This window comes from Phallusia mammillata, chromosome 2, assembly GCF_965637545.1.
Source record: "Phallusia mammillata chromosome 2, kaPhaMamm4.hap1.1, whole genome shotgun sequence".
Taxonomy (NCBI): domain Eukaryota; kingdom Metazoa; phylum Chordata; class Ascidiacea; order Phlebobranchia; family Ascidiidae; genus Phallusia; species Phallusia mammillata.
The window spans coordinates 24,594,911-24,621,460 of record NC_137253.1 but is presented as its reverse complement, the minus strand read 5'-3'; the positions used below and the strand labels follow the sequence as shown (position 1 = coordinate 24,621,460).

Here is a 26,550-nt window from a genome sequence, read left to right as displayed (position 1 = left end):
ATTGCAGATATTGGTCTAAAGATGGTCCATGTGAATTTTGACCCCGTTTGATCTCTCAGTTCACCCACAGCCCCCCAAAACGTGAAATTTTTAGCGCGGCTATTGTTCCCACATTGTGGTCAAGAAAGAATGGTTCAAACTTTTTCAAATTTACACACATTACAGATATTGGTCTAAAGATGGTCCATGTGAATTTTGACCCTGTATGACCCAGAGGTTCACTCACAAGCCCCCGAAACGTAAATGTGTCTAACGCTCATTTGGTCAAGAAAGACACTGTAGGCAGAAGTACCAAGAGAGTAACTCACTGGTTTACGATAGCGGGAGGGCTCAGCTTGACGTCTGACAGACGTTTTACGAGACGTCGTTTCAGTGATTAGAAATCAGCTGTTTTGCACAGCAATGCTATGTCGTTTTATTAAGTTATCACTCACATTTTTAGTTTTGGCGAAGGTTTCACACCTATGACGTGATTTAAACCTAATAACCGTGCTTCGGTTTCGTATATGTCAAGAAAAACTTTGTTAATAAAAGTTAAGATGAAAATATTAACTTGACTTTTTTGCCAAATAAATGTTTTTTACATGCTCGTTGTCAGGTTAACCGCCGCATAATCAAGGGTTACTTAAGGTCAACTAGTCGGTATTACAAACACAGCTCAGAACTTTCTTCATAACGTAGCGTTTTTTTGACAATCAATTTAGGAGTCAATACTCAAGGCATGTATAAATTAGGCTTAACAGTATTGTTGAACACGAATGACGGCGTGCTATTGAAAACGGTGTCAAAAGGTCAAACAGTCGTTTGGCGTGAGCACCCTGAGAGGTTACTACAGGTCAATGGTACTCGTTTTGCGAAACAAAGTTAAATGAAAAACAATTTGTTATGTATACACTTGTAGCAAATTGTTTTTTAATTTAAAGTGTCTGTAACACAACTGTTACAGCTTTCTAAAAAAAATTGTGTTCAAAACTCGACCTTGGACAACAATATCTGGATCAAAGCAAGAGATTAGATTTAAGCCTTTGTTACGTTTTTTTAATGTTTTTGTAATTACATGACAATAATAGTGCAAAAAGAATACGAACAATTTTTTTTATTGTTGGGTTAATGCTTTCTAAAAATTTGTCCTTAAGAATCTAAAAATCATCGCAACATTTGTTTACTGTAAATCCGCACAAACGCGCGTGTGGGGACCCATTAGTTTTTGTTTACAAAAACAATCATATGTGTAGATCAAATGATGTGTATAGTAAATTGGTAAATATCGTATAGAATAAATAAAATGGAAGTATATCAGAAAGCCACTCTTCTAGTTCATTTTTATATTCAATTAGAGCGAATCACAAGCAATGTAGGCTAGCTGAAAAGTATTTAACAAATACAGTTGCTGCATTATCAACTATGGAGTTGGAAACACAGCTACAAAACATTTTCAAAGATGTTTTGGTAATTTCAGTTCTTTATCATTTGAGAAAGTTAAACATTATCATAAAAAAATCTGGTAACTGATCTATTTTAAAAGCATGTTTGTAGTCATAAGATGCTTGGCCAAATAGAAAACTATATGTATGTTTTCCATGTTTATTTTTTGCAGAAAACGGACATAATTGTTGAGGTCTTTGCAGGATTTGTAAGCCTTTCACAGAAAGATCATGAACTGCGCCTTCAAGCATGCATTGACCAGTTTCGAACACTTTACAATGGCCAGACACCGGAAGATAGGGTTACTTCCATAAAGGTTTAAATTTGTAAAATGTTAACCATGCTGATTTGAAACAGTGGATTTTTTAGACGTTGATCGAATTTATGCATGAAGAGAAAAATGTGCGCCATATTAACTTTTTGTTTGATTTTCTTGAAACCTGCATCAAAGATGGATTTCTTCCACCCAAGTATATATGTGTTTGTCTGAGATGCTTTAACACAATTTTAACAATACTCTTACCCCATATACAGGACAGTGCTGGACCACCTTCAGTCAAATGAGTTGGGTTACACCGATAAAGTGCATTGGATTAAAACTTATGAAACAATACGCAAGTTTGTCCACATGGTTGATTATAAGGTAAACTTGTTTTGACAGTTTTGTAGCTAAAATGTAAATTAAAACATTGGACATTGGTGCTATTCAAATATTATGTGGGATTAGGACCCTAGCTCTCTGTTGGCCTTAGAGCTTGTGGGCCATAGAGTTATTCGAGCATGTACTGATTTACTATTTCTATAAGATGCTGTTATGTTTTAATAGTAGTTAAAGGAGTTTCACCCAAACGTGTTTTTTAAGCTTGTTCTTTGTCCTAAAAAACAAGGTTCACAGTTTAAACAAATTTTTATTTTCTCCTGTTTGATGAAAAATAAAGGTAAAGTTTATTGTCTTAGGGATGCAGAAATATATTGCACAGGATGGTATTTAAAATGGGCAAGATTCCTCCTTCAGCATGGAACAATGCTAAACCACAGGTATCTCAAGCTAAACAATAAATAAAAAGGCACATAATTGACATTACTCTGTACACCCTATATAAATGCTTAGATGGATGCACTATGCAAGACCATTGAGCATATGTTAGATCCTGCTGCCGATTTGCTACCTGGCTACCTAGCAGTGAACGAAATTCGACAAAACATGCCTGAACAACAACTTATTGCCCCTTGGGTAAGCTTTTTAAACTGTATGAAATATTTTATTGTTTTAACTGGAAAAATAAACTTTTGCAGTGTTTTTACAAACTCTTCTTTTTATGATTCCAGCCCCTTCTTGATAAGCTGACGGTGTTTGTGGATCGATTTCGTGCCGTATCGAACATGGTTTCTACCACTGGTAGGTGGATGCTTCTTCCAATTGTCAACAATACATTTCACCAATTGGCCGGAACCTGGAAGCTGGAGACTGAGACACTAAGATTTCCTCTTAAAAGACAACTGCCCTACAGCAAGGTACATCAACACTTTAAAACTATTTGTGTTTGTATTATGTTTCTAAATGTTATATTTGTGTTGTAGGAAATGTACCAACGACAATGGAGGTTACTACGGTACATTTTGGGGCAGGGGCATTCTCGTGAAATGGTGCTCCAAATTCTTGGCTTACAGAAACTTCAAAAGCAAAGATGTGTGGCCCTTGAAACGGTAAGACACTGAACATGTTACATTATGAATATGATTGATTTCTTATTTGGAAATTCATATTTTTACACCCAACAGGAATTGGTTGAACTAATGTTAAATGCAATCACAAACTCCAAGGAAACAGATGACCATGAACTGGATCACTCAAGTCATTTGCTGTGGCTTCACTTGTCAGGACAAGTTATATATTTTGTTTTATGCCAACATGCAAGTTTTCCACACATGGTGGAAGCATTGTGCTCAAGGGTAACAACATTGTTTTTATTAAACCTGGTTTTGAACCTCATTTTTACTGTAAATGATTTTAAAGTTATTCAATTACATTGTTTTGTTTGATTTTTGCTTTTTAGCTATCATCACCAGAATGGCTTAACAATCCAAGTATTTACCATGGGCGCCATCGCCTTATGTGGGTCTTACTGCAGTTCATTTCAGGAAGCATCCAAAAGAACCCATTCAGTGACTTTCTGCCAGTTATAAAACTTATCAACTTGATTTATCCAGAGAGACAGGTACGGAAAATACGAAATGTGTTAAATTGCTTCTGGTGCATAAGAAAATGTTACCAATGTTTTTTCAGCCACTTCCACTGACAGACATGAACAAACCATCTGGAGTTGTGCATTTTTCTGCCATGTGTATTTTAATGCATCTGAGTAGAAAATCTCAAAGCAAATCACAATCAGATTCAAGTATGGAACCACTGATTTACTACCTCATTAGTTTTATTATTAAAACATTTAATGTAAACATTTAATGTACTTTCTACAGGTTCATCAACTGGAATTATCTCTCTAAATGAATCTGAGCAGCAGTGTCTTATTCCAGTTGCCTTGCTTAACCAGCATCAGTTTTTGAAGCAGTGTCTGCAGGTGCATTGATATTGCATCTTTTTGTACAGTTTTTAATTTTTCAGGAAGTTTTTAATTGTAGTAATGAGGGAAATTTAAATCAGCCACGACCTGTACTTTATGCTTGCCAAAGCATACTTCTATGTCATTTCAAGTGATTAATATTGCTACATTTATTTCATTCTTTTTTACTGCAAAGCAAGTTTTTAAAAAAAAATAGTCTATTGATGGGGTTCCATATATGACTGGTCTCACCCAATGCAGATAACAAAGTGGTGTGGATTATACAATGATCAGTAAATGATAAGGCAACTCATTATCACCTTAACTACCAAGTCAAGCAAAGATAGCAACAATTGCCTTACTGCTAGTATGGTTTATATAACAATGTGTTTTGCGATCAGACATCCAACATAACCTTGCAAGACTACAGAATAGCTCTTGTGTGCAATGCTTGCAGTACCACCACAGGTAACAATGTATTTTCCGTCACAGCAATTAACTGAGAACTTATACATATTTTGATTTTACTTAGAGCTGTTTAATGGACCCATTACAATCTTAGTGGACAGTATATTTGGTGATACATCATCAACTTTTGCCATGCCAGGCAACAACTGCATTGCTCCTAATAAAGTTGTTCCTCTGAGTATGGAACTTTTGGATTCACTTACTGCACATACTAAAATGAGGTATGTGTAAAAGAGGAGGCTTACAGGTTAACATATTTACATATTACCCTAAATCACTTTTTAACAGTATGCTGCATCAGATTGGGTTAAAATTTCAAAAAGTAGCTCAATCAAAATCTTCAGTTGCTTTGTCACCTGCTGTAGTGGAAACATACAGTCGCCTACTGGTCTACACAGAGATTGAGTCGCTGGGAACCAAAGGACTTGTCAGTAAGTAGCATTTTTAGTCTTACCAGTGCTGTCTTTTGGTTTTACACCATATCAGCCCAATTTTTGTGACAAGGTTTGTTTTTTAAGGCAGGAGTCAGTTAATTTGTATTTTAATCCTTCCTTGTTCAGATCAAATCCTGCCGAAAGTTGCCAACGAGTCCCGGCAAGTTCTGCACACATTGCTTGAGATGATCAGCTACAGGATGCACCACATTCAGACTGTGTTTCGAATTCAACTGCTCACAACTCTACACACCCTCTCTTCATCTCCACATGTGAACCACAGGCAACTCCATTTAAGGTACCTGAACAGTTTTAGCTTTCTGCTCCTTGTCAAATCCGACACAAGGATTAAAAAAAACAAATTAATACAAAATGACCTTGCGAAGACAGCGCCCGAATACTCTGTATCCAATGTCAAAAATATTTTTTAAAAATGAACCAAATGTTAAACAAAATTTGTAACAACAAAATTTCAGCTCTTCCGGCAGTTTTTTTATTTCTAATATGCCAACGTTTCGATGTCCCATACGAAACACCTTCATCAGGGTAATGACATAAATTGCAAACACAAGTATTTATAAAGCGAAAAGGGCGGCAAAACACACATACAAAAAAGGGGGCGGTGGTAAAAAACGCAGTGCGCACCAATGGTCGAGTGATAATACCTAGCTCAATGGTGCAAAAGCGACCGATAAGTTATCGGCATTAGAACGTCCGTTTTAACGTTCATCGTGTTGGTGTGGGAATGTATGTTCCACGACTCCAGGAAACCTCGCTTGTGAAAATCGGTTTCTCTCGCTATTGTAACGTTTAAATCATATAACACTGCTTTCTTATAACAGACGCGTTTCATCGTTTAACTGTTAAAATCAATAACTCTCAAGAAACATCAGACATGGTCGTGAAAATTGGCACAAACAAACATAGCAATGTTGTATTAGCAATTTACTGTTACAGGATTGAAAGCACTGCGTTGAGATTGATAATGGGTTTTGAGAACTTCGTCATCAACCCTCAACTGGTGCGACTTTTCAATGACCAGAAACAGATCGTGTCACGTGATTCAGAGGAACTCAATAGGGTCCTGGTTCTCACACTGGCTCGATCCATATACATTACAGGTGACTAGTGCTTATCACCGATCGATGTGATTTATATGATATTGTTTACGTTTTATGGTTTGATGTTTTTTATGACACTCTTGGTATCAAACATTTTAAATCGTATCATTTTGCTATTTTCTTCAACAGTTATCATTAGAACATTTTTTTCACTTAAATCTCGGCCTTCGTTAAAGTCTTAATGTTATTGTACCAGGTGCTGAAACGATATCGGGTCTTTGGTGCACCGATATTTTAAAGTCGATAATGGCAGCTACACCACACCGATGGCCACAAGAGACGTTGGCTTGCTTTCCACGCAGCATGCAAGACTTCTTTCAGCAGCACAACGGTGAGAGCAAACAAATCCTAGCCATTAGCTTTGCGGATATTTCTTAATTTAAAAGAAACACATGAAACCCATCAAGTTTCTAAACATTTTCTCGCATTATCCAGATACACAAGGTGGTGAATTGTGAAATTTTCCCCTTTCGTTAATCTAAAGTTTCCACTCCTTACTAAAAAATATGCAGCTTTTTCATACATCAAAGCGTAGTGCAGTGCAAATTATTCAATTTAGTGGAGGAACTGAACAAGACAGCATTGCGGGACACAGTAGAAGAGGAATATGTGAAATGGCAGCCCCTGCTGACCGGAATAGGGGAAACGTCTTATACTGAGAATGATATGATGAAGCACTTTTCAACATCCGACAACCCTTATTTCATCTGCCTGCTGTGGAAAGCAATATCGGAGAGAAAGCAACTTACCATGAGCGCCTACAAGTAAGATTTTGCGCTATTTTTGCTAAATTTGCGATATAACGATGTATTTGATTCGTTTTGTAGAGTTTTGGAGCATATGGGAGCCTCTCAATTGTCGTCACACGTTCGAACTTTTTCTGATTTCCTTATTTCGGAGTTTTCGGTTGTCGATGGCGGTGATCACCTCAAAGTGTAAGCATAAATGCTTGTGGACTGTATCAACTAATAAACTTTGCATTAAAGAGGGCCATTGATTTTTTCCAACGATTTTATGAGAAGAAGCAAACCGAGTTTAAGCAGTGGTCGGCTAAACCAAAGTGCCATGTTTGTAAATTTTTAAAAAACATGTGCCTTCAAGTACGGCAAACATATGACCACAAACATATAGCTATTGTGTTATCCTGTTGTTGTTTTTAGTTTCAACATTTTTTCTAAATATTTTGGGCAATGGAGCCTGCACTAATTACTAAAGTAAATTTTGACCGAAGCGATTCCGATTTTAACACCAGTTCGGTGAAACCTTGTTTCTGTTACGTTATAGAAACGAGTGCTATCGTTAAACCTTTGACCTTTGTAAGTCTTTCTAATAGGATTTTCACATTGCTTCTTTTCCTGTCCCTAATGTTCATAGATGCGCGGATTTGCTGCAAGACATGGTGTGGAAATACAACATCGTTTTTCCCGACCGCCTCATCTTGTGTCTTGCCTTACGCTCAAGCGAACCCAACGAAATTCGGGTACAGATTGTCATATTAAACTTTTACTGTATCTACTTTTCAATGTGTTCGTTTTTCAGTGAGAACTTCTTAATAGTGCTGTGCCGCATTGAAAAATCGTTCATTACATTCTGCAAAAAGTCGCTGATACAGAAAATTAGTTTTGTTATAATTTGAACAGGTTGCTTTCTTCATCATTCAATTCCTTCTTATCAAACCAGATGATTTTCGCAACGCAGTTCATCACTTTGTCCAGGAGGTTGATGATATTGACCACTGGACGCAGAATGACTGGCATTCAAAGCATATGTCCTATCACCAGGTATGGATACATGTTTATGCATGCAGAATTGTGCCTTCATTTTGCACTTAGAAAGTACCACTGTCATGTTTTATGCTCAGAAATTTCCTGAGATGTATTACTTTGAAGGACTTTTAAAGCATTGCTCCGGTGCAGATCAAATGGGTAAGTCAATACGACCAATGCACAACATTTACCACTTTTTTCCTTACATTGAAACACTGCAGCATTTTTAGACTTATTTAAGCGGTTACGTCTCTGCTATACTTTTGTAACCACTGATTTTACTTTACGATTTTTATGTCACGTGTTGGTGACGTAGGTGACGCTTCGACCCTCTCCTCCCAGCAGTACCTGCCAACATATTTCAGTAACATCACACTGCGTATTCTGCCTGTGCTCGACATCGTAATACATCGCTGTCTCGAACTTTTGCCCGGCAAGTCATTGGAGAAGCTTCTCGACCATCTGGGTCTGATTTACAAGTTTCACGGTAAGTCTGAAATGCGTTTTTGTGACAAACACCATTGTTTCTTTAAATTGGTCTTTTTTATTCAAGTTCCCTCACAAAATAATGCTTTGTGATAACGATGTAGATGCGACGTAAACTTGATCCACAAGTTGTTTTCTAATTTTTTGGCGCTCTATAAAGTGCTGCGTTACGATAGCTTTGTTCAGCTTGGTGATTGGTTTAATGCAAATGTGCAGTGGTCCATTCTTATAACCCGCCAAATAAACTCAAACTCGTTGCATGCTAAACAGGATGAGCAGCATATCAAATTTTTTGAACATTATAAACTACAAATTTTATTCAAAAAATATTTTTCGGTTTGATGAGAAGGAAATTTAGAAATCTCATTTATCATTTATATTTATAAATGATATATATATTTGTAAATGAGAAGTTTTGTAAATTGACCAATTTTAGACCAGCCGATTACGTACCTCTTCAACACTTTGCTTTACTACGAGGCAAAACTTCGCGACAACCCAAGTCTGAAAAAGAAGCTCGTGTCAACGATCATCGGTGGTATTACGGTAAGTAGCTTAGGTGTCAAGTTCAAACTCTCCTTTCGCGAGTTTAAATTTCATTTTAAATGCAGGAAAACAAACCAGCCGAGTGGGCGCTTTCAGAGGAATACGTCAATTGTTGTCTTCATTCAACGGAACCATGGCAACCGACAAATGAATATTATTGCTCACTTGTTAAACGGCTTGTAGACAATATCCTTTTTTGAGTTTCTTTTGGATTGTATTTGTTACTTAATTTTTTTACAGCAAATTTGTATCGATTTTTACTTTAATGCATTGTTTTTAAAAAATATTTTTTTACCCTACTTTAAAACATAGTTTACCGATTTCGCGAAATTGCAAGTGGGATATTGTTTAAAAAACTAGTTTTGCGAAATTTTCATTTTTTTCTTAACTCATCAGTCACGTATCGGAGACAAAAAACCTGCTCCGTTCACATCACGTGACTGGCGCTTCAACGAGTTTCCGAACGCTTGTGCGCATGCGCTGCAAGTGACGTGTGTTGAAGCTCTGGCGCTCCCAGTGTCTGGTGACGTGGTAGGCCAATCGCTAATGGATGTCGTACTTAAGTCGTAAGTGTCCACGTTTTTTGGCTTATTTTGACATGTGCTATGAACATACTGGAACTGGTTGATTTTTAGTTTATAATTTTATATTAACACTAAATGTACATGCGCTTAAATTGAACAATTTTCAACGAAACGGGATTTTTTCTATGGTTTTTGTTGCAAAGCCGGATTTGCAACCAATTAAAACAGTCAAAATATTCGATTGGATTTAAAATGGAATATCAACCAAGTGTTTACAATAAAGACAGGTTTCAAACAACACTTAATTTGCCACACTTTGCTTTACCGATTAACCTTGCGCCCAAACAACATTAAACAATTTGCTTGTGTTGCACTCTATAAAGAGTACCCGAAAGTGCGTCATAGGTGTCCATCAAACGCTAACTGGTGTGTCAACTCATCGCATGTCCTGTATTTAGACAACCTGCAGTCAGCAGGGACGAAAGCTTGGAATGGATGAACGCCACAGCTCTTATACTCACTGCCCTTCCCGTAAGTGACTGACGTACGCACGTCGTGACGTAGTGTGACGCCCTCCTCCCCCCACCCCGACGAACAATTGTTTTTTGTTGTAGGAGATTTACTGGAAACCGCTACACAAGAGCATCTTGCAAATGTTGAGGTGCGACACTCTTACCAGCGAAATACCAGGTAAAGATGGTGTCGCTTATACCGCGGGAGAGTGTCTTTTACATAGGTTTTAATAAAATACTCTTGCTAACATTTAGTTTGGTATATAAGCTATTGCTGCCAGGCATAATATTAAGTTTATAGAGCTCTTCTGGCAAGTATTCTTATTCCGACGTTTCGCCGTCCTATACAGGTCCCCTTCATCAGGGTAGATAACACTGAATAAAATAAATAAAAATACTTGTAAGAGAAGCTCTATGAACTTGATTTAGTTTGGTAATTCTAAGCAAGTATATTGTGGCATTTGAAACAATTTATTTAGCCATTCAAAAATCATGAAAGGGCTAAAACTGACATTGGAATTTAGTCCAACCCCAAACCACAGAGGACAAGAGAAAAGTGCATTGTATTGTCGTGGGTTTTAGGCAATGGCCATGAAAACACTAACACGCCAACGCAATATGAGGAACTCCCAACGCGCTGGTTTCACGCAAACAACACCCACAGAAGGCAGCGCGTGTACGCCAAACCGTCACAACAACCGCGCTCTTTTCATGTTTCCTGGGGTTCCCGCAAACTAACGCCCAATGGCTCATTTCTGCGTGATAACATTTCCATGTTGATTTTGACAGAGGGATCTTCATATCCTTACCACGTGTTGTCGTATTCGAACCAGCAATTGTCATACAGCGACTTGCCGTGTACTCGACTTCTTGCCCTCACACATATCGTCTGGCATCATATGAGCATTGGACAGCTCTCGCTCGTCTCACAGTAAGTTTACCATAATGTTGCCAGTGTATTGGACTACCTATACAAAAGGTCAAAAATGAATGTTGTTTTAAATAGCTGGCCATAATGGTTGGATAGAATGCTACGCATAAATGATGAAACAATACACGAGTCGGGTTTATCCTTCAATTTAAAATGATCCTTAATTGTACTTGCCTACACAAAGGACAGGTTTTATCAACCATACAGTTATGTAAGGTAAAAACAGGAACCCTTCTCTACTTTAACGGCATACATGTGGGGCGTCTTACCTCCAATTTGAAGGTATTGACAGCTCCAGATGTTGCAAACCTATGCATCTTGCCATCGCAAAAAAATGCGTTATGTAATTTCATGTGTGTGTCACCTGTTCCCAGCTCTGTTTGATTTGTTGCGTAATTTTAATGATCCTGTATTTATGACACTGTTTTAGACTTCTTAAAGACGAGATTCGTCCAATAGTGGAGACTGAGTTGCAGATGCTGTATGTATACCACTTGATCGGCCCATACATTCCCAGATATCAGGTGGAACGCACGCGATGCATGATGGACGTAAGTTATTTTTAACCTGAAATATTTGTCTGTCATTTTAGCGTAAATGCGTTTCGCCCTGCAATAAAGTGTACGTTTCGTTGTGGAAATGTGGTTTAAAATGAACAGCGATGCACTGTGGAACTTAATTTATGGCGTTTTTTGTCATTTGGGTGAATATAGTATACAATAGTTTTTTTAGCCCGAGTCGCTTAAAGCCTTGATAGGTTGAACGTACAATTAAATTTTGTTTCAACATTTACTAATGGTGCGAAATGTGTACATTTAACGTAAAAACAATACAAACGAATTCGGACACATAAAACTAATCTTTATATATTACATCACTAAAATCAGACTTGTGCGCTTTCGTAGTGTTTCTTTATTGACTTGATTCAGCTGATTATTATGGACGTGAATTTTCTGTTGATATGTCAACTCTTTTAAGGTGGCTCTTGTGTTATATGACATTCTACTGCGGGTGAGCAAGCACACGAAGGAAATCCGCTTTGTCGATGAGATCGCCGACTTTCTGTATCCTTATCGGGTCAATCATGACTATACACTTTAATTACGTTAATGGAAATATTTTTGACAGGGATTTTTTGCACTAAAACACCACAAACTCTCAAACTTTTCCACTTAAATGGTGGGCAGTACCTTGGTGTTGCCGGATTTTTCCACCGCGTTTGATGGTCTGTTGGTAAACATTGTCGCCCGTCGCGAATCGCGTGATCTATATTTACCACCATTGTTACTCGTCTCTTACAACCATCTGCGGTGCTCTACGACGAAGACATCACTGGTTTATTCCGAAACAAAAATAGCACTTTGGCGGTTTATGTTTAAGTGCAAACGGGTTTCAAAACCACGTTTAAATAAAAACAAGACCTAGGTAGACGCTTGCTTCTAATGTCGCACAAGATTGCATGTAGAGAATGCAGTGATTAGCAGGCCAATATGATAACCGCCTTTGTCATGTTCTTTACTTTAAGATGGGACTATTTCAGTGTAGATCGTTAACATGATGCGTTAAACTTGAATGCTACACACGTTGTAGTACTTAGTCTACTTTATAATTGTTCAAAAGCAAAACCATGCGTAACAAATCTTCCTTAGCAGTGCTTCTGTAGATACCACGTTAAGTACATGCATATTGGGGTTGTTATCAATGACAAAATCGAGGAAGTGGTTGTTCAACTTCAACCTGCCATGCGGAGGCGGTTACGGTTCATCACACACGCCCAGTCCACTGGAAGAACCCAGGTGTTATGAGCATGACACATAGATGGTCACTGAAAGGTAATTTCACATTGTTTTTTTAAAACAGTGGTTCTCAATCTTTTTCTGACGAATTCCTCATGTAACAATTTAAAACATTTTCATTTCTCCCCAATAGACTACATAGTACATGCTAAACCATATACAAAGACTATTTAAAATTTGGCTTAATCAACTTCACAGGTTATATTCCCAAAGCTGAAGTGTCTTATTTACAAATCACACGTACAAATTTAAGTAAATTTATCCCTTCAAGTTTAAAATTCCAATTTTTGGGAGAAACTCCACTCCGGCTGGGACCACTGGTTTAAAACATATTTGCCCTGAACTGTTTTTCGTATGTTACATAATAATGAGTCAGTATGAAGAAGACATGTATTCTATTTAATAAGCAGACTGTAAACTTTATCAAGTACCGTTTATCATTTTTGGAAGTAATATACATCTGCAGTGACTAAAATCAACAAGCATAGCTATTAGATCCAACTACAAAAGTTAACAGTCTATATTTGACAATTTCAAAAACTGCGCAGACAATTCCAAAATAATGTGCAGTCTGCTAATTCGCTTTTTAACGCTTGAAATCCATTTCGTAGAGTTTTTGTTCTTCTTCATTATGTAATTAGAACGCGTGATTCATTCCTTTTTTGTCTACGTGTTGTTTTCGTCAAGGCGTTAACTGTTTCAGACACAGATCAGGGTTGTTTTTTCAGCCGATCGATGTGTTTTGCGAATTGTTAGGCATAAACCGAAACCGTTTTGTTTGTACAGACTTTAATGGACCTCTTTCGCAAAAATAAATCCTGTACATCAAACATAGATTTTAGATAGGATCTGTTGCAACCCGCTGTTACATGGAGAAATATTTCGTGAAAGGAATGGAATCGATTTTATGATTTTGACCTTTCCATTACTCACCTTTGAACTAAAGCGCATAAACCACTTGGGCCATTTAAAACCGACTTCATCACGAAAATAGATTTGACCTTTACCCGAACAACTGCTGTCACATTGAAGCAACATAATTGTATGAATTGATAACCAATGGATTTAATCCAAATACAAATGAGCAAGTATCCTTTAGGTTTTCCTTTCATGCGGCAACAGCCTTGTAGAGCTGTATCATTGGCGTCCTGCGCTTGTCACTACTTCCATGTTGCGGCAATCGGGCTAAATGTCAAATTTTGATCGGTTATTGACAGATGGGTTATTGCTTCTTGCCTTTGCATGCAACCAGGCGAATAATGTGCTCGTTTTTCTACACAGGTGCATCAAACTGCCAGATATTTTCTGTTTTCACTTTCAACAACATCGCCCTCGCCAGGATATTGTAAACTCCTACCAGCCAGCGAAACACCCAGCATTTCCACAAAACTTATGAAATACAACGAACTACGCAATTAGTCATAAAAGAAGAATGAAAAGCGGAAAGAAACGTACCAACAAGAAAAGTGCCATATATCTCGCTACACAAATCATGTGCGTGCCATTATTGCCGTCGTTGTGAGTGATTTTTTTGCTGCTTCGCAATTTGCTGTTTCAAAATTAATAAACTCACCCCAGGATTAAAAATAAAAGACAACATTAAAATTGGACCTCATGACTACTTGGGGAATGTAATATTGTTTGCAAATGGTTGTTGACAGCGAAAACCCAACCTGTTAACTTTTGGAGCAGCAAAGAAAATTCAGAAAAAAAATCATTGTTCAAACGCATCTCTCTGAACTTAAAGTGAACCATTTAAACTAGATCTTTGGTACAACAGGTCAGCAAAATAGACGGTATGGGGAATGAATGTGTACAATTCAACAGCCGTCGGTTGATAAAGCAAGAAGTTCCTGTGTTTGTCCTGACTATAGGGGTTGGGTTAACCCTTCTTCTTGACATGCTTCGACAAGGTTCTTTACAACGAAGCTTATTCCAACGAGACAAAGTTCGATGGCTGTGTTAGATTCTCCGCGTCAACTTCAACCACATAAACTTGACTATCAGTTTGTACTCGACGCGAAATTTGGGGTTGACGATGACGTAAATGAACGGGTTCACACAGCTGTTGAACCAGGTCATATTTGAGGCAGCCATGTGAATTCTCGGGTCCAGTTTCGCCCTGCAAGTGTACAGGAAATAGTTACTCCAAACACGGTCTATTCTGTTCTGTTTCAACACAACAAAAAAGGCTAATTTATGTTTAGCGTAAGTCATCATACTTTTTTGAAAAAAGATGTTTTTTCCCCAAAAGAATTTGAAATGGCCATAAAAAAGATCCATGTTTACACGAATTTCGAACAAACGGCAGTTTGTTTACAAACGCTGGTTTAGGTTTAAAACCGCGCTAAAACCTATACTGATGGTAATATTTAGGCAAAAGTGTTATGGATTTATCACATACAAATTGACCCCGAAGTGTTTTAAAAAACAAGCCATAAGGACACAATAAATTTGTGGGTGTCGTTGACGACTCTGTTGTATTTGGTTTACGGCAGCAATTATTACGCTCACTGCGCACGTTCGGCATGAGCAACCAACAGTTTGTAACACGAGTTTCCTCAAACCCCACGTTTTAAAGCACAACATAATCTTGCACGTCGCTGTTACAGTTGGCGCTTTCACCGTCCCAGGTGGGTTCAAGGTCATGCACAACTACCAAAATCTCTGTGGTTTACGTTCCCTGCTGCAAAATAAGTCAAGCATGGTTTTAGGCAACGAAAGACAGTTATTCGTGGAAAGAGAAATTCATCATAGAAGTGAACAACAATGTCTGCGCCGCGCCATCTAACACTTTGACCTATGAATGATTTTAAAGTTTTTGCCACTCTTAAGGTGTGGTGGGATTTAGGTAATTTACATCGGTTCTGTATGCCAATAATATATACGCGTGATATATTTGTAAATGTTATCAGAGTTGTTAGTTTGAAAACTGTTTCAAAATCACAAATTTACCCAGACACAACGCCAACGCTTTGGGTACATACGAAAACATGAGATCGATGTCTGTGCTTACAGAACCAGTTACCGAAAAATCATTTTTTAACTTGAAAAAGGTGTAACAGAGTAAATTCACTTATTCACCATAAACAATTTACATATAATCTACAAACCTTCCAGGTAGCAGGTTTATCACCAAACTTGGCAGAAAAAGAAGAATAAACACAATGCACAACGTTGCGCTGACTAAGAGCAAACGTCGCTCAGTCGTACGCTTTTCGTTCACGTAAATCTCCCGAGTGATTTGCGCTTCAGCTCTGTTCATTCCAGTAGATTGCTGCAGAACACATTCCAGTTGTTATTCACAATGCTGTTTGTTACCAGACAAATGTCATGTGACATCTGTCACCTGGCAAGCTCTGTTGCACTTTATGGAAAGGTCTCATCGAAATTAATCAAAGGCGTCCAAAACATTTGGAAAGATTCGAATCTTGTACCAAACACTTGTTATGTGTTAAACAAAGGCCAGTTAAGTAGTAACTCCACTAGGGCAGTCTAATTTCGGTAATGTCAACTGGTCAAGTGCTATTTTAGGAATAACAAAAGGTTTTACCACCATCAGTGTTTCCTTGTCAACTTCCCAAGGTAGCTGCTGTGATGTGGTGTCTCTGTCTTTATGGCTGTGGCGTATTGTAAGGAACATGGCTATGTAGGCGCTTATCATAAGTGGAATCGGAATAAACTGGAACAAAACGCGAAGAACCTAAATCGAAAAAAATAGTTTTACATTTCATCCAAAAAAAATCATTTTTCAAAAATGTTTACACCTATACCAGAGGTTACCATCCGAGGGAGAATTTCATGCGTTGTGTTTAGAGATAAATAAAAGTAAACAATTTGTGTTACATTTTCAGCACGTTGAAGAAACTGCTATCCATCAAAAAAGAATTAAAGGAACGTAAAATGGTAGCGAACCTATACAACTTATATACCTACGTAAGTAAAAAAACAATCTATGAAGGTGTAAACGAAAGAAAAAGGGTCGAGAACTTATTATATAGGCCTACGCAGGGTTGCCATCGACATGTAGCCCAAATTAAGGACAAACGAAAAAAAAACATATCAAACGAAACAAACGTTTTTGAACAAATCTTTGCTTTTATACGAGCCATGATATATTACATGCCATAGTTTTTGCCGGAAATAATGTTCCAGCAAAGTTCACAGAAAATACTTACTTATACTACGACAGCTCAGATCAGGGGATACTCGTAGCAGGGATTTGACTAATAATTGTTAAAAATAAGTCAAAGTAAGGACTCAAGTCAAAAACAAGGCCCTTTCTTATGACAATAATTTTTCCAGGAAATTGCCTTTCAAAATAAGGACAGATCTTAGAAATAAGGTCGGTATAGCAACTATGCCTATACGTAAGTGAACAAAAATGGGTAGTAGAACTTGAACCAAACAAATATTAACTTATGTTATGACCCAAGATACACAGTTTTCTGAATTGTGATTTTGTGCGACCGCATAATGAAACTCACACCTCACGAAGCGTGAAGGAGAAACGATTTATCGCCTTGAGTTTGTCGAATTTATTTGTTGATCGCCATATTGACCTGGTTCAGCACGAAAAAGTACTATTCGCTGCCAATAGTTCCGCTTGACTCTCCGGCTGTAGTTCCAAGAATGATTGCGCAAGCAAGTCATTTTAGGGTCATGGCTAAATTCCGTAGTAAGCAATAAGCATTACGTCGAACTTGAGAACCGCCGATTTAGAAGCGTACAACATGCATCGTTTGGAACGCTGTCAGCTTTACTATATGTAGAACCGTACACAGTTTTAAGTAAAGGTGCATTTTTAAATCAAATTGTCCGCTGGTTTACTAATTGAAGAAAACTCTTTCAGGCAAAAAGCAATTACTAAAGAGACTTTGGTGACACAACTTGGTTTTTAATAATTTTTAATACTAGGCCTAGTTCATGGGATTTAAGTGCACACCGTTGAACTAAAGTTTAAATATGTTTACAACACACCAAAGATCGTGCAAAACCTTATTTCTTTTAGGTAAGTTACGATTTGGTCACAGACTACCGCCGTTGACTTTAGATGAAAGAAAATTAATTTCAACCACGCCAATTATAGTGTAGGTTACACATAATAATGTGCGGAACCTGCCTCAAACGATGTGCGCATGCGGACGCAAAGTTTTAAATTACTTTGATCAAAACTATATGATCGAGTCGTCCTTTCTAAAGATTCACAAGTTTAAAATACATTATAAGTTCATAAAATCTTCAGGTTGAAGTTTTGCAGAAATAGTACATTGGTAAGTGTGCAGTTCACTAATAGTTGATACGAAACTAAAATACCGACAAACGCGGACAATATTCGACCATAATGTTCGGTGCATCCCTAAATATTACAAGCACTTATTTTTAAAGGCGTAATGGCTCACGACTTTGCGTGACAGTGGCAGTTTTGTTCTAAACAGCCTTTCAAATATTAATGCCATGTGGGATTGACAGGTTTTGTTCTCTAACGCACGAACCATCATGTAACTTTTCCATGCCCCGCCGACGTGTATGAACGTGCAGAGTAACTGTCCCGAGTTCCATCCGATTATTCGTTCTCCCTCGTCCGTGGTTCCCACAAGAACCGGAAGTAGGAAGGCCGGTACGATCAACCATGACAGGATCACGGCCACCACCATTCGAGGTTTGGTAAAAAGAGATCTTAACAAAAGCAATGAAGTCATCAGAATTGCTCTCGACATTTTTGCTGTTGAAATAAGGCCGCCGCGCTTAAATTGTGAAGGACCATTAAAAAACTTTAAAGTGTATTGACTAAAACCAGCACGTAGAATTAAAAACGCGAGCACAACTTATAGCGTTGGATTAAAAAAAATACATGAATAATAATTGCCTTGCCTATATGTTATTGCTAAGAGTATTAAAAAACGCTAGTTACATAGCAATATGAAAGGGAAATGTCATTTTCAAAGCTACTTTTGTAACTGGTGTATCGTATTCCCTGTTTCGCATTATTTTGAAAGGACGTATGTTTTTACATGACAACACATCAAAGCAGAATTTAAGGGGAAAAATCCATACCTGTCGGAATGACTATTGCACAAATATTTACTGTGTAATAAAAATTTGGACCAAAATAGATTTCTGTAAACGGTTATTTTGACATGCTACACTACATTGTAGAGCCAGAGCCATTTGATAATATTTATCAAAATTGTTACGCAAACAAATTTATATATTACAAAAATCCATATCGATTACTGTAGGTAAACACTTTCTGTGGTTAACAGAACAAATCCAAAACATTCTTCAGTTCGTGCAATAACAATGCCTTGGGCGACAAATCACTTACTTATATCGGGTGGGATGGCGAATGCTTATAAATCGATTGAAGGTGATTACCATGAGACAGGTAATAGAAGTGTAACCGCAGCAAAAGTAAACGAACGCTTGAATGGACGAGGTAAAATTTTCCGCTCCTCCGATTGGCCTATCAAACATAAATGCCCATGATGAGATGTCCATTTGGTTATTAGAGAACTCTAAAGGGACAATTGATTCAAATTCGTGCACAAGGCTGCAAGCAGTTAACATGAATGGACACATCACTAAGATGACCATGAAGTACTTTAGAACTGCTATAACTTAAGCTCGGTTAAACTGTGGGTGGTCTTTCAACATCATCCAAATATGGATACGCGTGGTCCTAAACTTAATTTGTTTCGGATTATACATCGTCTTAGCCTCTCAAGCATTAAAAATTAACCGGCCTCTGGGAATCTGTAACAATTTCGGCAGAACGTCCTGGTTCTTTTTCTTCGCCCAGGCGTAGACAAAAGCAAACTTCTATATTGCGCTTTCGAAAGCATCTCAATGGCGGTCAGGTTTTACATACAAACAACACCAATGTGAAAACGGAAGTACCATTGCATTTGCACGTATCCTGCTACGTTGAATGGCAGCATACAGGAGGCCGTCAAGAAGTCTACCACCGATAGGCTGACAACGAAGGCATTGAACGAAACTTGGAGTTTGGACGTGCGCGTAAAAACAACGATGGTCAAGAAGTTGCCAATGGATCCGAGAACAATAGCAGTTATGCCAATGGCAATTCCCAAATACCTTAAAAAATAAACTTTCGTATGACTTGGCGTGCAATGAGGGATGCACTATGAAAAACAAATATAGATCAAATCTTGACATACTTTACATTACGCCATACCCAAGCTATTATGAATAATTGATGATGTTTGGAAAGTCTTCAGAAAACCAGTAAAGTGTGGCTATGCTATCGTCAAGGATTTGAATTTAATTTCGAGTAACATTAAGCCTCACCTGAAGTTTTGGACATTTTCAGAGACATTTGCAATAGCCTGATGCGACAGGTTATCCATCTTTGCGACTTGCGTGCCACCGCCCTTGCCTCAACTTTTAAGTGCCCTCAAGCATAACGAGTCGTCTATTCACAAGCAAGGACCCCGATCCAATTGAACCAAACAACTATGTAAGTTTGATTTGCTCTGGTTAACAACAATAGAAAATCACCGATGACCTGGAACTTGTAACAGTGAAACAAAATTGGTTTCAATTTGTTCTTTCAGAGAAGCAGCCTATAGTGCTACAGTGTCTCAAAAAACTATGCTAAATAGATTTTCGGTACTTTGTTTGAAGTTTAAGGCGTCAGCATAAAATGACGCCGCGCTTTAAGACGAAAACTTCCTCACACTTTCAACTGTCAGCTTCCAAGCCTTTTCCTTTGGCAGTCCGACTTGTCCACTGCCAACCTGAAACTAACGACGAATGTTCGCGTCAACTGTCTGTTGACAACATCAGCCAACGGCTAAATTAAGAAGCGCCGTGGGCCGGGATGCGATGGAAAAAAGGCGGATAACCGCAATCGGACAGTCACTAATCCCCTATTTTAGGTGCTCGTCTCGATGTAGCTCATATCCCGACAAGGGTCAAACTGACATGTTTATGTCGTGCCTGTTTTGATCACTAATCAATAGCGTTTAACTACAAACCGATTTTGCCGGCTCTCTTTAAATCACATAATAGTGGATGATTTGCTCAGTGAAACGGGTGTTTCATATTCGATTATGCAATGCTCGAATTAGGCATTGTTAATGGCCGCGTTTTGACGTAATCCTTTCACGCAAAATGAATCCATTTTGGCCAGTGTGCTTTGATGTTTGCGCCCTTGAAAATAACGCTGGTGCTTCTTTCCGCCAAATACACCGAGAAAAAATAACCGAACCGTGATGCTTAATGCACATGTTTGGTTGTGTTTCATTAAAAAGCTGCAAATTTTGCAAACTGCAGTTGTTGTGAAAGACAATTAAATTAACCTGTAGCGGGCTGTAGGGTTATCTCAAAAAGCACAAAACTACTGCAGTATTAAAAGCTGTATTAAACATGCATTTAGTTTTTTAAGTGCTGACTGTATTTAATCATAAAAGTAACATCTACGAAAATTTAATTCAAGATGACAGAATGCACGATATGAATAACTATAGTTCATATGAAATAAAAATGTTCAATTACACAAATGCGATTGTCCAGCAACTTTTTCGCAAATTTAAGCTGTGAGTCTTACCTCACAGATATAGATCACATACGTGACCTTTGGTTCGTGTCGTGAAGACTAACATACGTTTCCAGACCTATATTTACATTTTTGTGAAAGTAAAATTTTTCCTACATAGCCGTTAACCCGCTTTCCCTCATCTCAGCCTCGTTATTCTGCCCTGTTTTCTCCATGCTGGCCTGAAGTTTCTTTTTTTTCTTCACAATCCGACGGGCCTCTAGCGCCATCAAGCCGAACACAGCAGCGTTAAGCACGGAACAGCCAAGAATAAGGTACATGACACTAAACGGGTCAACATCGAAGATTATACCGCCCACAGGTAGAAGGACCATGGTACCGAGTGCTTGACCTGCCGAAAATATAAAAATATAATTTCCCGACATGTTGGTGTACTGAGAGGTCCACGACACTCCTCCGGGATAAACAGTGGCCTGAAAGAAGCTGTAGAAGAAGGTGATAGCCCACGTGACAGCGGCGTTGGATTCACCGAAGATGCAGACGATTATCATGGACACTGTGATGCCAATGAAGTCCACTATAATCACGTGGGTTGGTTTAAAATATTTGAGGATGACAACTCCCGCCAGACGACCTGAGCCGAAGCCGATCCAAAAAAGAGCGTTTATCAATGTTCCGTCAGAGACCTAAAGGCAAGTGAACAGTGTGATTCAGTTTATACGCTTATATAACGCAGTATAGTACGCCAGGCCTATTCGAGGCTTCAAATCGGCCTCAAAAGCATTTCTAAATAACAAGGTTCATATAAAAAATCTGGTCTGCGATGGGATTCAACCCCACGACAGGAGCCCACCCGGTGCAGGCGCTTTTAGGGGTAGGCGTACTGATAGGTATTATTTCGTTTGACACAAAAAATGGGTAACTAAAAACGATGGTATTTAAGGCAGGTCACATATTATTCCACAAAACAATGTGTATCTATGGCCGTCAAAACACTTACGGAAAATCTTAGATCTGAACAAATGGACACGGAGTAGATGTAGCTGTTGTAGGCAGTCTCCCCGGCGACACAAAAGAAGTAATAGACGCAGACAAGCGCAAAGAGAAGCAGGACAGTCTTTACTGAATCCTCTCCGCGACTTTCAATTATCTCGCTGCGGCCGGCGCGAATTTTTTTCTCCGTTTCCAGAAAGCCCAGCATCAGAAAATAGAACCCGACAACAAAAAGAAAACCACCGCAAATCAGGTAAGCCCACACGATTGGGTTAACGCCAGATGCAGTACTGGTGGTTTGACTGTCAACCTATGCATAAGAACAACGTATAAGGCAGAAACCTGGCCAAACGGTCGGAGGGCTTGGTTCCAACTCCGTGAAGAAAAACAATTATGGGTGAAATATGCCTTTCTAAAGACGTTAACTAGACCTAAAAAGCATGCTTAAACTAGAAGCAGGTAAAGTTATACAATCTTCTTTCGTATGAGCTGTGTCTTGAAAACTGAACGTATGACAAATTTAAGAAAGAGAAATAAAAAAGAATATTCGGCGCATAAAAATCTTTGACTTGTATTTCAAAAGGTTAGTCGAAATCGTAATCGGCAACAGGTTACTGTATCCCAAATCAATATATTTAACAGTTGCTTACTGGACTTGTTGTAGATGTGTAATTATCGTTCTGTGATGGATCGTCATTTGCAGGGCAAACGTCCTCTGCATCTTGTCTTAAAAACGGCTGAGCTGTTAAAACAACAGGAATGTTAATCTGACGGAAGCGAATCACAAAGTTTAGAAAATAATACCGATCAAAGGCGCGAGAAACGCTCCAACTGCGATCATAAAGTGATATCCAGATATCAACCCTCTTGAGTCTTTTTCTCCCCAGATTTGCAAAATTAGAGCTTGCATTCCTTACAGTAAAAAAACAGCTTTTTTCCAAACCGGGTTACAGATTTTCAATTTTAAGCTTCGATTTAAACATTTTTAAAGTACAATACCAACCAGCATCAAGATAACCGAACACAATTCCTCCAAACAGTACCACAACCACCAACAGCCAAAGATCCGTTATCCAAGGTGTTGCTGTTATTGCACCGCCCAAAATAAAGGAAGCGATTCCTAAAAAACGCGTCCTATTTAATGCTCACTGATTCATATTCAGGTAAACTGAATTTCGCTTACCGAAAGTATACATGTTGTTTAATCTGCGCATGATAAGTCCAGTAACGATTCCACCCGCCAAAACCCCAAGAGAACGTCCGCTAAAAAGCCACGATACAGTTCCCACCGACGTTCCGACATTGTCAGCCAGGGTAAGTAGCGTTGGGCCGTGAATCGATATAAAAAGGCCCTAGAAATGCATAAGGTATAAGGACCACTAGGCCTATATACATGGTTGTCATCGACCCCAAAATAAGAACAAACGAAAAATTAAAGTTTCAAGAAACGAAGCAAAACTTTCAAACAAATCCTTGCATTATATACGAGCCATGACATATTTTTTGCCAAAATAGGACTTAAGTCAAAAACAAGGACATGTTTTAGAAATATGGAAAATATTTTTTCTACGACATTGTCCTTCAAATAAGGACAAATTTTAGAAATAAGGACGGTATGCAAACCCTACCCATATTTTTTTACTGCGAAATAAACTTACGTTGCCAATCCGCGCAAGTGAAATGCCAAAAAGTAGTAAAGCAACCCAAACTCTGTCTTTGGTGTCCGGTTTGGTCGTTTCCTTCCTTAAATCCACCTCTTTATTTAAATCTGTTTCTGAAATAAACAACCAAATTTAACTTTCTTTTGTTCAGATTAGTCTAGAAAAGCGTTGTATGCGAAGTTAGGTTACGTACCTTGTGACATGCTTGAGTTTGCGATCTGCAGGTTCGCCTAAGTTATCAACATGGAAGTGACATAAAACTTCGGTCTGACAAACCAGAACTACAAGAATGTTTACACCTTTTAAGGAGAAAGTTTACTCAACGTAACCTACACCTTTAAACCAGTGGTGCACAACTTCCGAGTGACGCAAATAAAACTGGCCGTGACGTAAATAACTGTTTTGCTGGATATTTGCGGGGCTGGAAAGAGCATTCCCAACGTGGTAGCGTTATGCGTCAGTCTATTTGTACGCCTGTTGTTGCGAAAAAACAAGGACAAACGTCACAACATAAATGGCGAGGTCACAAACATTTAAGACTGATTTCAAGACTGTTTAGCTCAATTTGGGTGTCAAGTTATAAATAAACCTTGGCTTTTTAGGTACTTTTGGATGGAATGTATATATTTGAGCTAAATATTTCTTTCTTTCAGTAATTTACAAATACAAACAAGCAGACACTTGGCGGCGGTTGGCGAAGTAAGGATCTGTAATGCGGCCGTCATAGCAAAAAGGTGGGCAGGAACTTGGCCGAACGGTCTGGCGGGCCTGACCCACATACAGACATAAAAAAAAACGATCGGGATTCGTCCCCGGGAGAGTCCTGGGTTCGAACCCCGTGAAAAAAAAAAAAAAAAAAAAAAAAAGTCATAGCAAAAAGGTTGTGCACCCCTGTTTTAAATTAAACTACCGCTAAGCATTGCGATATCAGACCTGTTTTGGGGCTGCCTATGTCTTGGTTTACTATAGCTTGGTTTATTTATGCCATAGAAATCTTATACTTTTCATGTGGTTGTTTCGTTCTATAAGTGTTGTAGTTTTGACTTCGACTATATATGTCTATAATTTCTTGCTGAATAAGGGGTCTAGCAGAGTAATAACACTGCAACCAGATGAGATACTACACCAAATCATGCATAATAGCCTTCATGTACATAACTATGTGCTTTAAAGCATGCTATATTTATTTCTAAATCATTGTTGCTGCACTGCTACAGACCAAAATTTGACTTGTCTGGTCATGATTTCGTGTCTTATTCGGAAATATTTTCGAACAAAAAGCAACACTTGTTCTGTAGGGTTAAGGGAATCTGTAGTAAGCCTTATATCAGTAGCTGTTTACGAAAGAAGTTTATATCTTTCAACATAAAGTTGGAAGTACTGCATTTGGACCAGTTATCCTCAATATTGAATAACATTACGAGGTCGATCATCTATTTCCTGCCAGTTGACTGTTTTGCAGTTGTGTTGTAAAGAAAGGCTAACTCTCACATATTTTTACTGCAATTCAGTATTACACCCACATAGCATACCTACGCTTTGCAGAACCAAATACTTAAGACATACGATTAGGCACACGGTTTGTTTAAATTGCTGCAACCACAGCATTTCTTTTGTTACTACACCTCAACATTGTCGCTTAGTTTACCTTGCAAAGATTTCGACGTTACAACCTTGTGCAATTGTTGACTCTAATTAAATATGACCGATGGGGCAGGTTAATGATTACGTTGCTTTGCAGGAAGTTATAGAAAACAAATATTTGACCATGCCTCGAAACACAAAAGTTTCTCGAAAAATCCGTAAAATTCCAACTGCGCAATCGCAGTTTTAGTTTTGGATCCATTTGTGAACACAGACTCGTTTTAAAACATTTGTTACCTTTTTTTTTACGCCGAGATATCGACCAAATCAAGCACCCCTATAAAACCATGACTTCAACCTATTTACGTCGCTTATTTAATTAAAAAACAAACAAAAGTGTATGCAATCAGGAGCGCATGATAAAAAAGGCAGATCAAACTCAGTGGTGGTCAAGAGTAATTTTCTTTTGTATAACTATAACATGCACTATCATTTGGAAAAAAATCGTTCTTTTGAAAAACGTCACCTATAACATTTCCATTTTAGCTTAACGTTTTCATTTCAAGTCTGTTTAACGGTTAAAAAGCAGGTTAATTGTTACATCAGTCAGAAGGGTTCATGGAGTTGCAGGGGGTGTTGGCACTTGTACAAGCATGAATTTAATACACGTCCGGAATTTTAGCGTCTTGTAGTCTAAGCTACAGTAGCTCTTACAATTCTTTTCCAGAGAAACTTAAAGGTTTACGTTTTAACTGTTGTCTGTACTGTTTTTGATGCATGATGCTACTTACTCTCATGGAAACAACTTACCGACATGAGTTAAAGACTAGTTGTTGAAAAACAAATTATATGTTTTGCGTCTTACAAGCTATGAATACTCTGTTAAAAAGACACTGTGCTGTAACTTATTAAGAAACAACACTGCACTTTTTGTCCCTGTGATAATAATGCTATTTTACCAAAAGTCGAACTGTTTCGGTTGATAACATGTCCTCACATTCTATACAACTCAAGTTTGGTGCGCCGAAAATACTTATTGAAACCGTCCGCAGGTTTGCTCACGCAGATGGTTACCATAAACATATGTTAACAAAGGTGCTTACACGATCGCAGATATAGCAATTGTTGACCTCAAAACTAATTCCAGAATTCAATGGCTGCAACAGGCTACTAAATTACAATTGAGCAGCATCACACAGTCGAGCAGAATTCGCCGATACA

General features: G+C 38.2%; 3 protein-coding genes across 4 annotated transcripts; 1 reads left to right on the top strand and 2 right to left on the bottom strand.

Annotated features, from left to right (window-relative positions):
- Window positions 1-902: 902 nt before the first annotated feature.
- Window positions 903-14,180, top strand: LOC145212425 (mediator of RNA polymerase II transcription subunit 23-like). Its single transcript, XM_080080534.1, has 34 exons — window positions 903-1,449; window positions 1,598-1,741; window positions 1,795-1,895; window positions 1,960-2,068; window positions 2,383-2,463; window positions 2,537-2,659; window positions 2,755-2,940; window positions 3,007-3,132; window positions 3,208-3,378; window positions 3,483-3,644; window positions 3,713-3,824; window positions 3,904-4,004; window positions 4,388-4,454; window positions 4,519-4,675; window positions 4,743-4,885; window positions 5,015-5,186; window positions 5,846-6,009; window positions 6,206-6,340; window positions 6,569-6,773; window positions 6,837-6,944; window positions 7,384-7,489; window positions 7,650-7,790; window positions 7,871-7,934; window positions 8,092-8,262; window positions 8,698-8,807; window positions 8,873-8,993; window positions 9,208-9,373; window positions 9,790-9,862; window positions 9,946-10,021; window positions 10,633-10,774; window positions 11,205-11,325; window positions 11,753-11,838; window positions 12,438-12,606; window positions 13,852-14,180. The coding sequence occupies exons 1-33, from the start codon at window positions 1,405-1,407 to the stop codon at window positions 12,577-12,579; spliced, it is 4,131 nt and encodes a 1,376-aa protein (XP_079936660.1). The 5' UTR covers window positions 903-1,404; the 3' UTR covers window positions 12,580-12,606; window positions 13,852-14,180.
- LOC145212428 (G-protein coupled receptor 84-like) lies at window positions 13,863-20,348 on the bottom strand. Of its 2 annotated transcripts, none has more exons than XM_080080538.1 (7): window positions 19,882-20,343; window positions 19,471-19,668; window positions 18,899-19,036; window positions 18,066-18,249; window positions 16,124-16,273; window positions 15,684-15,847; window positions 13,863-14,692 (listed from the first exon to the last, which is right to left on the bottom strand). In XM_080080538.1, the coding sequence occupies exons 1-7, from the start codon at window positions 19,938-19,940 to the stop codon at window positions 14,533-14,535; spliced, it is 1,053 nt and encodes a 350-aa protein (XP_079936664.1). In that variant the 5' UTR covers window positions 19,941-20,343; the 3' UTR covers window positions 13,863-14,532. The 2 variants fall into 2 exon arrangements, with proteins under 2 accessions (XP_079936664.1, XP_079936665.1); XM_080080539.1 differs by lacking the exon at window positions 13,863-14,692 and adding an exon at window positions 15,024-15,256 and having other exon boundaries at window positions 19,882-20,348.
- A 614-nt stretch (window positions 20,349-20,962) lies between these two features.
- Window positions 20,963-24,276, bottom strand: LOC145213775 (sodium-dependent glucose transporter 1A-like). Its single transcript, XM_080082164.1, has 8 exons — window positions 23,939-24,276; window positions 23,743-23,858; window positions 23,268-23,436; window positions 23,088-23,204; window positions 22,889-22,996; window positions 22,735-22,826; window positions 22,092-22,394; window positions 20,963-21,777 (listed from the first exon to the last, which is right to left on the bottom strand). The coding sequence occupies exons 1-8, from the start codon at window positions 23,946-23,948 to the stop codon at window positions 21,244-21,246; spliced, it is 1,449 nt and encodes a 482-aa protein (XP_079938290.1). The 5' UTR covers window positions 23,949-24,276; the 3' UTR covers window positions 20,963-21,243.
- Between the last annotated feature and the right edge of the window lie 2,274 nt (window positions 24,277-26,550).

Excerpts from the sequence above, each read along its gene's own strand:
- LOC145212425 (XM_080080534.1), top strand. The coding sequence starts at position 1,405 with ATGGAGTTGGAAACACAGCTACAAAACATTTTCAAAGATGTTTTG. Across the intron at positions 1,742-1,794 it reads ATAGGGTTACTTCCATAAAG|ACGTTGATCGAATTTATGCA; the intron begins GTTTAAATTTGT and ends TGGATTTTTTAG. Across the intron at positions 3,645-3,712 it reads TGATTTATCCAGAGAGACAG|CCACTTCCACTGACAGACAT; the intron begins GTACGGAAAATA and ends ATGTTTTTTCAG.
- LOC145212428 (XM_080080538.1), bottom strand. The coding sequence starts at position 19,940 with ATGGATAACCTGTCGCATCAGGCTATTGCAAATGTCTCTGAAAATGTC. Across the intron at positions 19,037-19,470 it reads GGATACGTGCAAATGCAATG|GCCAATCGGAGGAGCGGAAA; the intron begins GTACTTCCGTTT and ends TATGTTTGATAG. Across the intron at positions 16,274-18,065 it reads CATGGAAAAGTTACATGATG|GTTCTTCGCGTTTTGTTCCA; the intron begins GTTCGTGCGTTA and ends TTTTCGATTTAG.
- LOC145213775 (XM_080082164.1), bottom strand. Across the intron at positions 22,827-22,888 it reads GTTTCTCGCGCCTTTGATCG|CTCAGCCGTTTTTAAGACAA; the intron begins GTATTATTTTCT and ends TTGTTTTAACAG. Across the intron at positions 22,395-22,734 it reads ACACATCTACAACAAGTCCA|GTTGACAGTCAAACCACCAG; the intron begins GTAAGCAACTGT and ends TCTTATGCATAG.